Genomic DNA, 15815 nt, shown 5'->3' on the forward strand with positions numbered 1-15815 from the left:
TTTTTTTACTTCCAAGCGCCTTATTTTTTTCTTTTTTTAAATTTCTTCTCTCTGCTCTATCTTCTGTTTTTTTGTTTTTGTTTTGGTTTTTTTTGTTTGTTTGTTTTTGGTTTTGTTTTATCCTGAAGAATGGTATCAATGGCGCTCTCAACTGCTTTTAATTACTACACTCACGATCGCCTTTCATGTCTCCATATTTGGGTTCCATGCTATTCCTTTTGGCTAGAATATTTTCACCATCTTTCTTTCCTGGTTATTTGTATGTATTCTTCAATGTTCAGCTAAGACATTATCGAATGGACTAAATTGTGGAAGTTATATGTCCAACTTTATATATAAATATTTCCTAATGAATGAATGAAAGCATAAATGAAAGAAATCTTCCCTAAATTTTCTCCTTCCTGTCTTCATCCCCACAGCTCCAGAACAAGAGCTACATGTCAGTCTGCTAATATACTATTATCCAAATAATACGGCCTCACTGCCTCTCTGGGTTCAAATCCTGGCTCTACCCACTAAGTTGCTGTGCAGTCATTTTTCCTTGTAGTTCAATATCTTCATCCCTGCAATTGTGATCCTAGCAATCTCTTGGGTGGGGTATTTGAGGATCCAATGAGATAATACATACAGTGCCTAAGACAGCACTTAAGCATTCTACAAAAATAGCTAAAATTAGGAACAGGGGCTTATTTTTTATACCACATTCACTGCTTTGTCAATTCTGCAATTTGATTGTCTACTCAAGCCTCTCCTAAAATTACAAACTTTTCACGCTATCACAAGAAAGACTGCTCGAATGTGACAGAATGTGAAAATTACGCTTTTTATTGTATCACATAAAATAGTTACACCAAGTTGTCCAAATGCATTGGTGAATTAAAGCTTCCGGCTCTTACAAATTTTATACATATATCTATGCATTTATAAATACACACATATGTAAAAGATATATATTTTCTTCTAAAATAAAGTGCCCAAATCTTGATATATGGGGGGCATAATAGGGAAAAAAATCATAAAGTTTTATCAGTTACAGACTGTACTTTCACAATACAGGAATCTGTTTTATACACATTTATTCAGGGATAGTGAACGTCAATCACTCATTCTTTTCTGAATTCTAAGTGAATTAATTTATCCAAAGTAGTAGAAGAAGTCATGTAGCCAATTAATGAATCAGAGGCTAATTTTTTTGCCGTGCCTGGCATTAGAGCCTTGGCTCCCCAATGGAAGAGTAGTGCAACTTCATTCTTAATTTTCCTGTTTTTTGGACTGTTGTCTTTCTGCTAAGATGATAAGCAGAGAGAGAAATGAATCAGACAACTCTAATTCTAAAGCCTCTATTAGTATTCAATGAAGTCCGGGTTTGATGAAAAGACTCCTAACGTCTTTACGCCACCCTGGGCTTGGTAAGAAATGGTCCAGCAGGATCTGAATTGAAGGATCCTTCTGCCTCTCTTATAATGAAATCTTACTGAAGCCACAGAAGGTGAATCAGAGTACAGTGAATGATCAAGAGCTCATTGAGAGAACCCACTCAAATTGCAATGGAACTCTACTACAGTGGAAAACTTTGTGACAACATGTTCGAATTTAAGAACAAAAGAAGGATTAAAGAAAAACTAGAGGATTTGAGACAATTAAGAAAATCTTCATTTCAAAGAGGAACTTGGGCTCTACCCCTGTTCCAATGTCTCAGCAGCTCTCCCTGGGTTTTTACCGTATTTTCTATTACCTTCCACTTTTAAGACAATCATTTGAAGTCTTTGACAAGGAATGGAATTTCAAAATGCCTTAGAAAGCCTTCAACCTATTGAAGCAAGGTGAGGATGCCTAAAAATAGCTTAATATGAACTCAGCCATTTCAGAATCTCTGGTGATTACAGGTTCAAACTGCAATAGAGTGTATCTTATTCAAGCAGGAAAGGGAGAAATTGTCAGCACTAAAATTGCATCAAACACTCTATAACTTCTCAACATATGGGAGACCTGGAAACAATAGGAAGCCCAGGCATTTCCCAGAGTCAGAACAAGGAATGGAGTATTTTCTTTTACTTTGGGGAGAAAAAGGGGGAAAAAGGGCGAGAACGTGTTTCCAATTACCTGACCCACCTCAGTAGGTCCTTCGCAAGAACAGGGCCACCTAACTACTGATTTTGGTAAGCATCTTGTTAATGGCTTGCTTGACATGCGTGGTGGAGCTGCGTCGCCTCGTCTTGCCCTGGACCATCTTCCTGCGACGCACCTCTCGACACAGCTCATAGAATATCTCAGTGATGTTCCCTTCTCCAGTGCAGGCAGAACACTCATAAAAAGCACAAGCCAATTCGGTGGCCAGCTTCTCCCCTTCTTCCGTACTAACCTGTCTGGAGTGGTCCAAGTCAGCTTTGTTTCCAACCAAGATGAGAGTCACATTCTTGGGCTTTTTGATCTCATCCAGGATGTTCTTAAGTGGCAGCACTTCCTCAAAACTTCCTCGGTCAGTAATGTCATAGACCAGCACAAAGCCTTCCCCCCATCGCATGTGTCCCTCCCTCTGAATGGTATCTTCCTGTTGACAAGGAAACAATGGCAGTTGGGGAATTGGAAGTCATCACAATGTATAGATGTTGCTCATGCCAATAGTGAGTCCTTCATTACTGTTCTTTATATTCGGTGTCATTAAAATTCCTTGATAGTCTGCCTATACAAGCTTCCCTTTTCAATCAGTTTGGAACAGGAGCATTACTTAAAGCAGGGTATGTCAGGGAACTAAAAATGTTCTAACTGCAGAGACCCCTAATGTTCTGCGTCTAATTTTCCTCTTGCTGTATCATTAAATCCGTAATTACAAGAAGTATAAAGAAATTATCTTAGTTGGGCACACTGCCTCCAAGGCTTTTCATCACAATTAAAGAATCGGCAAATAGGTAACAGACAAGTAGAACTTACACCACCCTTTAGAGATCGGATTTAGAGGCACAGTTTAGTGAATGGTTTTGATTTTGTTTTTTGCTTTAATCTCCTTTGCCTTCAGATTCTAGACAATTGGGTACCAAGAACAGAAAAATTGAAAAATTATAGAGAGAGACAAACTCAAAGCCAGGGGCTTTTGGCTTTTTTTTTTTCTATTTTAACACCTCCAAAATATTATAAAGTCCCAATAATGATAGAAACTCAATTGATGTGATTTTCAAAGGGGGTGATCGCTTCCTCCTAGGAAAGTAGCATGTGAGATTTGAAAATGCATTGCTCTCATGGGCTCAAATAACCTTTGCAAGCATGTAAGTCCCTGCCACCTCTCTCTAGAATCAGGGCTGGGTGCCAGAGAAAGCATATATAAGAAGGAGGTGATGATGAAAAATAAAAGTGTCTAGTTGCAAGAACATTTCTTGGATTAAATACTTAAATTCAAGTCTTCTTCAGATCACAGGTTGCTGATAGAGCACCATGAAACCCTTCAGCTCCCTAACTTTCATTCCTAGTGGTCAATTTATTCTTCAGAACTAAGCCTGTCTACAAATCTGTCTGTAATCTCAGAATTGGCTCACATCAGGGCAAATTTATATTAGCTTCCTTTGTAATGGATTGTTTATTGTACAACTATGTGGCTCACATTTTCAATAGGATGTGTTGAGGTCTAGAAAGATATTACAGGAGAGATTCCTATAATAAAACATTCTGAAAAACAATTCTGAGGTTATATAAGTTTAGAATATAATATATACTGAAACTCTTAAAGATTCATCTTATACATATGCATATAAGGCTCTGAGAACTTCCCCAGTAAGAATACCTGTTTAAATCTATCAGAGCATTTCAAAATACTTAACCATGAACCTCTTAATATCTTGCCATCTCTCCAAAATATATGTGGATAATTCTATTCTAGATGATGTCATTGTCAGTGTTACAGTCTTATCAATCCTCCCCTCCTCCACCCCATCGAAGTACTGGGAAATGTATATAAGGATGCATACAGAAGCTCTTTTAAATATGTTAGTATATAAATAACTAGATAATTAAAGAAAACACTCTTTAGGCATCATTAGTTGATTTGAGGACAGTGTCTTAATTTTGCTCACAGTATGCGTGTACACATCTCGTTTTTATTAGATTCAGAAAACACTATAGCTGAACCCTTTATTCACCTGACCAGCGGTATCTAGTATCTCCATGGTGACAACTTCATCATCAATGGTTGCTTGGTGTCGGTAGGTTGATTCTGAGGGAATGAGCAAAAAAAGAAGGTAAGAAAGTCAATTAGTGCATGATTTAATTTGATCCTTAAATTACAAAGCAGTCATAGAAGTTTTCTATTTGTGTTGCATAAGGCAATGTGCATCCTAGGCAGGAGAGGACGGACATGGACGTGCCCTGTCCTCTCTGAGCTCTTGGAAGTACAGGTTCTCATGTGGGAGCCACAGATTTTCAGGGTATAGCATGGGAGAATCTCGATGTCTCTTCGCTCATTTTATTCTCCTCTGAGGCCAGCTTCCTGGTGTCTAAAATAAGGCCTTGACATCCTAGACTGAGAAGGTGATTTCCACAAAATGCATGCTACCTCGAGACTCCTAAAATCCGGTTTCAGGAAATCACTGCGCATGACTGTTCCTGACAACGTGACGTATAAGCAGGCACCATTCCTTCCCTTCAAGACCTCAGCCCTGGCCATGTATTAGACATTAGAGGAGGTGGATAGCCACCCACGTGAAAAATGACCATGTAAAGCTATGAGAAACCCTCGTGGTGGGAGAAGGCCGTAGGGTCCCATGTTTGGGAGTTTTGAGGAAAGCAGAGGAGGGCTGGGCCGCATGGAGGGAGGTGCAAGAGAGCAGAGTCCTCCTGCTCGTGTTCCCTCTTCCAGGTAGACAAGTGACAACTGTGCAGTACCAGCTGTAGGCTGGTAGGTTAACATCAGAGTGGTCCCCAAGCTCTGCTGGGGTGAGAAGTCAGCAGATGCAAGAACTTCGGGTGGCCTGAGTGTGCCTTTCACCACATGAGATGGAAACCAGAGGTTAAAATAAATACCAACTGGTACTGCTCTGTATGAAAACTAGAACAGCTGAAATATCGAGCTCAATAAATGATTGACTGAGCTGATGAAGGTCATGTTGAGGAACTCTTCCAGAAGGCATCAGTACATGATAAGAAAACTGTGAAAAGTAAAATATAAGAGAGATGGATAATAGAAATAGACGTGATTATCTCTCATAAAATGGGCCTCAAAGAGAATAAAATACACAGGGGCTGAAAATACTTGAGGCTGAAACAACTGAGACTTTCCTGGGATGAAAGGACTTGAAACAGTTCACATCAAAAGCACTTGGGCACCTGGGTGGCTCGGTCGGCTAAGCGGCTGCCTTCAGCCCAGGTCTTGATCCCAGGGTCCTGGGATCGAGCCTCACATTGGGCTCCTTGCTCAGAGGGGAGCCTGCTTCTCCCTCTGCTGCTCCTCCCCTTGCTTGTGCATGCTCTCTCTCTAAATAAATAAATAAAAGCTTAAAAAAAAAAGATGCACCATTGTTTAAAAAAAAAAAAGGACTAAAAGGACACACAAAGAAAAATGTCCCATATATAAAACAATCACAGCAAAATTTAGGGATATCAATGATAAAGAAAAAATTTAAAGGATCTACGAAAAACAGCATATCACCTACAGAAGGGCGTGACTCAGATTGACATTAGACTTCTCACCAGCAAACCTAGAGATCCCAATGGAGTAAAACAAAGCAATCAAACCACATCGAAAGCAACTGAAAATTACAATTCTAGATGATACCAATATATCAGGGTTGGAAGGGTGTGAAGAGACAAGAGGCAGATTTGAGTGAGGTAATGTAGTTATCTTATTTCCAAAGATGACATCATAAGAAAGAAAGAGGAGAAGTGACCTAAGTATTCAACAACAAATCAGAAGAGGAACATAGAATAAATCCAAAAAGAAATGAGGAAAGAAGTAAAAAAGAAAACCACAGAAGAAAGAATTACACAAGGTTAACAGAACCAAAGCATGGTGCTTAAAAGGATTTAAAAAAAAAGAGGTGGGAGTAGAGATAAAAATCTGGCAATACTGACTCATAAATTAAAAGAGAAGGAGCAATCAAGCACAATTTAGAATACAAGAAGAAATAACTACATATTCTGATGAAATGAAAATAAAATAATATTATGAACTGTATACCAAAAAAATTCAAACCCTGATAAATTCTCGTATGAAAAAAATGCATGGATGGGTGCAGTGAGAACTAGAACACTTAACTTGGTCAATAACTGGTAAGTAACTTAGATGTTAATTGTAGATCTCTTCTGATCATAAAAAGCAACTACATCTGATTGGTTTTAAAGGAGATTTCTATAAACATTAAACAGGTTGTTCCAGAAAATAGAAAAAGGATAGTCATCCGATTCCTCTTGTGGGGCATTATGCTGACCCTGATAAGAAGTATTACAAGAGTGATAAGAGAAAAAAGAAAACTGTAGGCTCACTTCATTCTTGAACATATATTCATAAATCCTAAATAAAATGTTACCTAGTTGAATCCAATTAGTGTAACAAGAAAGTACATCACAATCAGTTACTTTCAGAAATGCAGAGAGTTTTTAAAATCTATCAAAGCATTTTTAAAATCTATCAAAGCATTTTTAAAAGTTTTAATTTAAATTCCAGTTAGTCATGCACCTGGTGCTCGTCACAAGTGCCCTCCTTAATCCCCATGACCTATTTCCCCCATCTTCCCACCCACCTCCTCTCTGGTAACCATCAGTTTGTTCTCTATATTTAAGAACCTGTTTCTTGGTTGTCCTCTCTTTTGTTTCCCCCTATGATCATTTGTGTTGTTTCTTAAATTCCACATATGAGTGAAATCATATGGTATTTGTCTTTCTCTGACTGACTTATTTTGCTTAGCATAATACTCTCTAGTTCCATCCACATCATTGCAAATGGCAATATTTCAGTCTTGTTTACGGCTGAGTAATATTCCATTGTATATATACACCACCTCTTCTTTATCCATTCACCAGTCTATGGATACTTGGGCTCTTTCCATAATTTGGATATTGTTTCTATCAATGCAGTTTAACACGGTAAAGCACTAAAGGAAAAAAATTCTAAAGAAAAAAATCACACGATCATCTTTACAGAAAGATCTATAGCATAATGAAACTTATATAAATTTAAAGTATATGGGCACACAGAAAAAATACCTTTTTCAAAAAAATATGTAATACCTAGTACATACCGCTTACTGTTTGAACAAAAATTGTTCTAAATGCTTTACTCATAGTAATTCATTTAATTAATGAAACTAATTGGTTTTAAAGGAGATTTAAAGGAGAAACTAGCCGCATAATCTTCACAAATATCTCTGAAGTAGGTATTACTATTATCTCTATGTTACACAAAGATACGGAGGCACGACAACATTTGATAACTTGCTGAAGGTCACATGGGGTAAGTGGTAGAGTTGACACTGGAACTCAGGAAGACTGCCTTTGGAATTAGGCTTATATCATTATCCTAAGAATTAAACATATTAGATTACATACCTATGGGAAAGAGGAGGGCAATGGTGTCACAATGGGAGATGCAGGAAAAATAAAGTGAAATAATAGAAATGATATAGATAATAATAGAAATATAATATGAATATATAATATAAATATATATAAATATGATAATATAAATCTAAAATATAATAATATAAAATAATATAAATATAATATAAATGATATAAAGTCTTCACAAGCACATGACCTGGTGCTGTGGATAGAATAATATGATTCACTAAATTCTTTACCCTGAACTACCCAAATCACTAACCAACCAGCCAACCAACCAGCCAACCAAATAAACCTGCAAGTTTTTCTGTCATTGGGGTAGCCGCTAAGCCAGTCCTTCTGGTTTTTTTTTTTTTTTTTCATTATTCTGACTTTCATTTCTTCATCTCATCAACAATTTACAGATCTTTTTTGACTACCGTTTTTTGTTACTTTGCTACAAATATAATCTCCTACCTAAAATACAAACTGCAGAAAGGAGGCTTAACTAAGTAGCATAACCTAGAAGTCATGATCATTGCCACAGGCATGGCACATGGCTGAAGTCTTCTCTGAACAGTAAAATTTAAAAATGAAGTTATGTTCAATATATTTTAATAAGCATATTTTGCAGTATTGTTATTGTTAGAATAGGTAATCCGTATGTGGTATGTACAATGATTCTCAATTCTAGAACATTCCATGCCCCTACTCTTCATGTTCTAGAACATTCCATGCCCCTACTCTTTATACTAAATGGGAGATTATTATTGTGTATAATTTAATGCTCTAGAGTACAATGTGTAGCAACTTCTTATCTCTAAATGTTCTCTCAATTATTTCCTTTTGCATCTTCAGTGCTCCAGCTTGAGGAGGAGAGGCCAGACAGCAGCACGCAGGCTAGGCTCTATGCCCTTTCTGTTTCTTCCACTACTGTTCTATGGTGGCCTTTGCACTACCTTCCTTTTTAAAGGGGCTGGCATCAGCCCTGGGGCCTGGAAAACAGAATACTGGGCTCTCTTCCATCTCTTTACACCAAAAGTTGTCTGACAGACAGGGACATTTTTCTCTGTTGCGTCCATGATAAATAGGGTATGTATTTCAACCACAGAAGGCCACACTAGGGGGGAAATAAAATATAATGAAAATTGTACGAAGTTGTGTGATTCTTTGGCTGTTCGTTAACTGAAACAAAAAAAGATGGAATGCAGGAAATGAGGGAATGTCTGCCACAGACATAGCAGCGGGGAGCAGCAGTGATTTCATCGAAGCCGAGTGCCCGTTTCGTGCCATTTTGAGCCTTTTCTCTTTAAGCCTCTTCTCTCTCATTAGAAACCCATATCTTCCCGTAAACAGTGCAGTGTAGCCCACACAGCGAAATGTTGGGCCTCCATGTGCTAACTTTAATGAAACTGATTCAAAAAAAGGGTACTAAGCACTTTTTGGAATTAAACTCTACTATTCATTCCAAAACATAGGAGAAAACGTGTATGTGTGTGGAGAGTGGACACACTATTTATTTTGTTCATACTAACCTAAAATGAAAATTCTGAGTCTTTTTTTCTTTTTAAAGGGAAAGGAGGTGATTGTTTAAGGCATATATTTAAATGAATCCAAATAACATATACTATAAGGCCAATATAAGTTTCAAGATACATTTTTACATAATGAATTTCACTGTATATGAGCAATTCATGATTTAAAACCTGCATTCAGCAACATTTTTATAAACAGAAGTACATTTTGTGTACTGTAAGAGAAGTTGATGCTCAAATGGATATCGTAGATGGTGAATCCCTTTACTGATTTAGCTTTTTTGCAAATTTCAACATATTAACATGGACATTTAGCTGTTACAGTAACAACAGCAGTTAGTAATGCTGATTTATGCTACAGTGGAAATTGTACTGACTTGAGTTCTATTACTGGTCTAACCACAAACTAGCCACATAATCTTGAATAAATTTACTTCACTGCACTTGCTTCCTTATTTGTCAAATGACGATCTCAAAGTTCCTTGCTGTGCCGGTATTAAATAGTTCCATGAGTTGGCTAAGCAGCTCTGCTTTAGTGTCCAGTGCAGAGAATTTGTTCTGGGTGTGTCTCTCTCTTGCATAAGCCTTTTTTTCCAAGCAGAGGGTACTGTAACGCAGGAAGGAAGAGCCAATCACAAAATCCAAGTGCCGGCGGGTCTGTCTCTGAATTCCTACCCCTTCTTTCCTGTCTTAGCCTTTATTCATGAGATAGAGACTCCATCATCCACTCAAACACAGAGTAGGGTGTCTCCAATAGTAGTAGTGGTAAGTGCTGACACGCAGTCTCTTTTCCAAACACCTGTCTCACACATACATACACACATACACACACACACAACTATACACCATCTAAGCCTTTGTCCATATTCTCTCCCATGATCAACACTCTCTGAGGGTAATAGGACCCTCAGAAGTAGGTGTTCAGTTCTTGGGGATCTAATCAGAACATGGACCTTGTTGGGGCGCCTGGGTGGCTCAGTCGTTGAGCGTCTGCCTTAGGCTCAGGGCGTAATCCCAGAGTCCTGGGATTGAGCCCTGCTCAGCTGTGAGCCTGCTTCTTCCTCTCCCACTCCCCCTGCTTGTGTTCCCTCTCTTGCTGGCTGTCTCTCTCTGTCAAATAAAGAAATAAAATCTTAAAAAAAAAAAAAAAAAAAAGAACACAGACCCTGTTGTTCTGTAATGAGAACGTTATACTCACCATCATCAGGGGGGCTTCCTGGTCAGATGGTGCAAGTCCCAAACCTCACGGGCTTCAGTGCTGGTTTTCCAATGCTACTCACAGACCAGCTCTGGTCTCTGACAAACATTTCACTGGCCCACAGTGAAATGAGAAAAATGTAAGGAAAACTAAAATTGCCCAATGTAAAGAATTGAACTTTTTTTCTTAGCTTATATCCCTCAAGCCACTTGGATGTTAAAAATAGTTGCTTCTTCTATGAAATGCAAGTGCAAATAGACTATGGGTTTAGTTATCTCTCACCCTCTCTCTCGCCCTTGCTTGCATCCCTAATGGCAGTTTCTAAATTAATCCCTCTCCTTAAAAAAACTAAAGAGCAAAACCCACTGAAATGAAGTCTGGGAATCATTTGCTATCATCGTAGCAAACATTTTCTTCATAGATTTACCTCAGAGCAGGAGATACTCCAATTTTAATATGTCAAATGGTATTCAGTCTTCAGCTTCTCAGGGAGCAATAGTTCTGTCACAGGTGGCAGACACTGCACTATTAAAAAAATCTTTCCCCTTCCTTTCTTATCTTGAAGTATAATTAACATACAGGGTTATAGTATGCCCCGTGTTTTTTGAGGAAGGGTCTGAATTCAGAATTCAAGGCTGGCTTTTGCATATATGCCGCTTAGCTTTTTAATGGTAGCTTTCCCTTTTGGTGGCACTTTTGAAACTCTATGATAGTATGAAGTCAAGCCCAGGAAATGCTTGATTCATCTTGAATCAAATAGATGGGGAACCCCTGTAGCCTAGAATATCGGTGACTTCTAGCATACACACGCACGAGCACGCACGCACGCACGCGCGCACCAGTTTCCAGGGTGAGTTAATGAAACCCTCACCTGGAAGTGAGTCATACCCCTGATGCTCCTGATGTCTGACCAACGCTCTTGTTGCTTAGCAGCGGTAATCTTTTCTGAGCGGTACAATACAAGGTCACTCAATAAAGTTTCATTGTTCTTAGTGACGGAAGCCTCTATTATAAATACCTGATGCAGGCAGATTTCTATTAACAGCAGTTGTTTTTCAGAAGGAATAAAACAAAAGGGACAATGGTTCACCTAAAACTGATTAAAAACAGTAACTTTGGTTACTGGAACACATTCAGAGAGGTAAAGAAATTATGAGAGCATTTTTTATAAGCTTCATCTTTTGTTGAGTTATACTGGGATTGCTAAGTAAAATCAGGATTTTTCTACTGAACTCCCACAAACCATTAGGATTCTCAGGAACTCTGTAAAGCTTAGATAAGTAATAAAAATATAAGAGGAGAGTATTTACTTACATGGAACAAACAATAGATAGTAAATGATTTTTTAAAACCAAGTGCATTTTTGATCCAAATAGATCATCTTAAGATTAGATTGCGTCTATGTTAAAAACATGCTAAAAATTTTGTTGTTGAAAAGCTATTTAAAAGCAAAAACGGGGTGCCTCGGTGGCTCATTTGGTTAAGCGGCTGCCTTTGGCTCAGGTCATGATCTCAGGGTCCTGGGATCAAGTCCCACATCAGGCCCTCTGCTCCGTGGGAGTCTGCTTCTCCCTCTCCCTCTGTTCCTCCCCCTGCTTGTGCTCTCTCTCTCTTTCTCTCTGTCAAATAAATAAATAAAATCTTAAAAAAATAAAAGCAAAAACAGAGAAGTAAAGATCCATAAATGTACAGATATGCTATTAGATTTTAAAAAACTGAATACCATAAAGATGTGAATCTTCTCAAAGTAATTTATAGTTTTAATGCAATTCCAATCAAAATCATGTTATGTTATGATAGAGCTTTAAAAATTGGCCTAGAAGAATAAACCAGATATACTAGCCAAGATAATTGTGTAGAAAGTTAAAGAAAGAGGACTTTCTCTACTGTGTGTCAAATGTTCCAAAGAGCACAATTATCAAAAGAATGTGGTACTGGTGATGGGTATAAAAGGCAAATCTGGAGCTGCCTCCTAGTGTAAATGATCCAATGTATTTAAAAAAAAAAAAAAACAGCTTTGGAAGTAGTGGGGAAAAGTGGGGACTATTTAGTAAATGATAGCAGGACAATTTGTCAACTATTTGGAAACACTGTTGGATCTTCAATCTGTACTTCTCACAAAAATAAGTCCCAGATAGATTAAAAAGTTAAAAATTAAATAAACTATATAAGGTCACTCTGTATTCACATCTCTGTTCAGGCTTCCTTCATAGTACTTCTCACTATTTGACATCTATTCGTTTATGGACTCTTCCGTCTTTACTAGACCGCTAGCTCAAAACAGCCAGAGGCTTTCTCTTTCTGCCTGTTGATTTATCCTCAGCACCTGGAATAATCTGATACATAGAAGGCATTTAATAATATTTGTTGACTGAATGAATAAAAACAATGAAAAGAGGCACAAAGGGAAAGAAATCGCCTTTTTAACCTGAACGTATGTGAGCTTGGAGTCATAACCAAAACAAAACAAAATGAAATTTTTAAAAATAATCTTTGTCCATTTCACTATTCCGAGTAAGGCCCGCTCAGCCCGGACTCGGCCTGGTAATGAAACAATGGATGTAAATTTCCCCCTCCTCCTCTGGATTCAAAGTTGTTGCCCTTTACAAAACCAGCTGGGGTCCCTGAAGCACAAGGAACAAAAACTCAAAGGATTAATTCTGAATAAAATCTGAAGCTTAAATTAGAACCCATGGCCGGTCAGCATTGTTTTGAGGATGATAACTAAATAGGTATCTAGTAAGTACTCTGTTTTGGACTATTTACAAAGTGTAATGTTTGCTTCATACATCAATATTATGCTACTTTCACGATCCAGACACCCATTTTTGTTGATTCTTTTTTCTTTTTTTAAATGGACTTTAATCAAATTCATTGGAGAGAAATATAGTTTATGTTTATGTTTTCCCAAAATCAGTATTGGGAAGGTTTATTTTCTTGTTCATACTCCCCTCAGCATGCCAGTCTCTTCCACACCAGGTTAGCCTTGGCCACTGTGCGCTCCTTCTCCCACTAGAACGATGCTACATTTCCTGGTGGGAGGACATCGTGTTGTACCCACTTCCTTCTTGGCTCCAGTGTGACCTGGTACCTTCCTCTATGCATGAAAATCCTGCACGGTTCTAAACACAGACGGCCTGAGACACATGTCCTTCTCCTATAAGGACCTCTCTGCAGGATTCGATAAGGCACTTCTCAAACAGCCGGTAGGTGCTTCAACATGTTGTCACAGAAAATGTCATTGTCTCTTTTGGGTCATAAACTCTGACTGGAAAGGAGGAGGAAACAAAATTTGACCTACCAAGAGTGGGATCATATTCCCAGATGAACCGTTTGGTCAGGAATCTCACTACAAGAGCTGTGGAAAAAAAGAGCAACATTTCAAACACATTTGTTAGTTTCCTTATAGTTCTCATCCTTGTACAGAAAGAGAAATAGCCCAGACAACTACAGTGCTTTACATTTCTTGGCATATAAACCCAATACATTTATGTATGTTTGTTCAAGTGCTTTTTCAGTTTCATGGTGACCTAAAAGCTCCCATAATGTGTGAATGGTACATTAGTTGACAGGTTAGATTTGTTCCTTTAGTTACAGGGTTAAAACAGACAAGCAAAGACAAGACATCACACTGAAAATGCTCACATATAACATTTTTAGCAAAACAATGAATTTCGATATAAAGTATCACAATACAGGTGTCTAAAGTCTGAATATTGATTATGATTAACAACGGGGAGTTGAAAACATGATGAGTTTTAACTGTAATGAAAAGATCACTAGCTGGTAATGTGTATTATCTGAAAAACATATTTAAGGGGCGCCTGGGTGGCTCAGTTGGTTAAGCGTCTGACTCTTGATTTGCACTCAGGTCATGATCTCATGGCGGTGAGATTGAGCCCCGATGGGGCTCCACGTTCAGTGGGGAGTCTGCTTGAGATTCTCTCTCTCTGCCCTCCCTGCCCCGTGTGTGTGCACACATACTCTCTCTCTAAATAAATAAAATATTTTTAAAAAACCCAGATATTAAAAATTAGGAATTTTATTAGTGACTCATTAAAGCTCATGGAAAGTGACACTGATGAAATAGTACAGTCAGAGGTAGGGTCTGGAACCATGTGGGACACTTTACTTGCACGATCTTCTCAACCCTTATTTCATCCCTATGAGGCAGATATTATGATTGTTTCCATTTTTCAAATAAGGAAACTGAGGCTCTGAAATCTCAACAGTGGCCAAGTCAGGACTTGAGCCCAAGCAGTCTGTTTCCAAAGCCTTTGATTTATCCATTGTTCTCAACTTATTTAAGGCCGGGCCATCCAGCTAGGGACAATGGGCTCCATTGTCCTTAAAGACCGGTGGAACACGTGCTCAACATTTTCCTATAGGTGTATTGAAAACAGCGGCTTTTAACCTCCTTAAAAATATTTTTTTGGAAAGGGCTGTCACAGACACTTTGAAAATGAAATGAAGCCTTAGAATCCTTTCCCTGTTAAAATGTATATACACACATTTTGGCAGATAATTTCAGCAGGCTAATGAGCCCTCTGAAGACCTTTGGCGGTCTTCCGGGGATCCCACCAACTCTCACTAGAGAATCAATGTCTATCATATTTTATAGTTTTAAAATCTCTATTATTAGAGTATTTTTATTTTTTCCAAAACGCTCTGTATGTCCTAAAGATACTCCTTGAAGAAATAGAACTAGTTAGTTGGAAGTTGCTATCCGTCTGTCCTCGTTGCCACTGTAGGATCAAGAGAAGTACATCGCCCCTTTAGTTAGGCTTCTTCCTGGGTGTCTTATGGTTTTTGATGCTACTGTAAATGGAATCGATTCCCTAATTTCTCTTTCTACATTGTTAGTGTATAGAAAAGCCACTGATTTCTGCCCATTGACTTTGTATCCTGCCACATTGCTGAATTGCTGTATGAGTTCTAGTAATTTGGGGGTGGAGTCTTTTGGGTTTTCCACAGACAGTATCATGTCATCTGCAAAGAGAGAGAGTTTGACTTCTTCTTTGCCAGTTTGAATGCCTTTTATTTCTTTTTGTTGTCTGATTGCTGATGCTAGGACTTCTAGTACTATGTTGAACAACAGTGGCAAAGAGTGGGCCTCCTTGTCGCCCCTACCATAGTGTCTTATGTGAGAGATCACAGCGCAACTTGCAAGGAGACCTTCATAAAACAGACCACAGACATATGTGGCTTGGCTGGAAGCTGAAGTAGCAATGTTCTTTCTAATTACAGAGTGTGAGTCTGAATCGAAGCCAAAATATTTGCAGTGCCTAAAGTAGCAAGGCCACTGACCCAATAGTACTTCCCACAGTGCGCGTACTTGTGGTTTTATCTGCAATTTTCAGAGTCTGTCACTGTTCACTCTCTTGAGAATGCATTTTTTGTGTGTGTGTGTGTCAGAAGCAGTAAGCAGCAGACATTTTTCTGTTTTTAAATTAGCATGTTAGTAAACATAATCGGTGACAGTATTCAGAGTTCACCTTTTGTTAGAGTATGTAGTTTTAACTCTTAAAGTTTCACCCTGAAAAATACATTTGTCAGGCATC

The 15815-nt window shown here is 38.3% G+C and overlaps 1 protein-coding gene across 2 annotated transcripts in view; it reads right to left on the reverse strand.

Moving 5' to 3' along the window:
• Nucleotides 1–807: 807 nt before the first annotated feature.
• The window catches only part of RERG (RAS like estrogen regulated growth inhibitor), a 113418-nt gene continuing 98410 nt past the window's right edge, over nt 808–15815 (reverse strand). Inside the window, exons 3-5 of one of the 2 annotated variants that reach the window (XM_026502353.4) lie at nt 13556–13612; nt 4131–4204; nt 808–2551 (exon numbers count right to left, since the gene is read on the reverse strand). In XM_026502353.4, the coding sequence (XP_026358138.1) occupies nt 2144–2551; nt 4131–4204; nt 13556–13612 (539 nt within the window). In that variant the 3' untranslated portion in view covers nt 808–2143. The remainder of the gene's footprint in view (nt 2552–4130; nt 4205–13555; nt 13613–15815) is intronic. The other variant, XM_057318818.1, reaches the window with a different exon arrangement.

The sequence above is a fragment of the Ursus arctos genome, unplaced genomic scaffold, assembly GCF_023065955.2.
Source record: "Ursus arctos isolate Adak ecotype North America unplaced genomic scaffold, UrsArc2.0 scaffold_26, whole genome shotgun sequence".
Lineage (NCBI taxonomy): Eukaryota > Metazoa > Chordata > Mammalia > Carnivora > Ursidae > Ursus > Ursus arctos.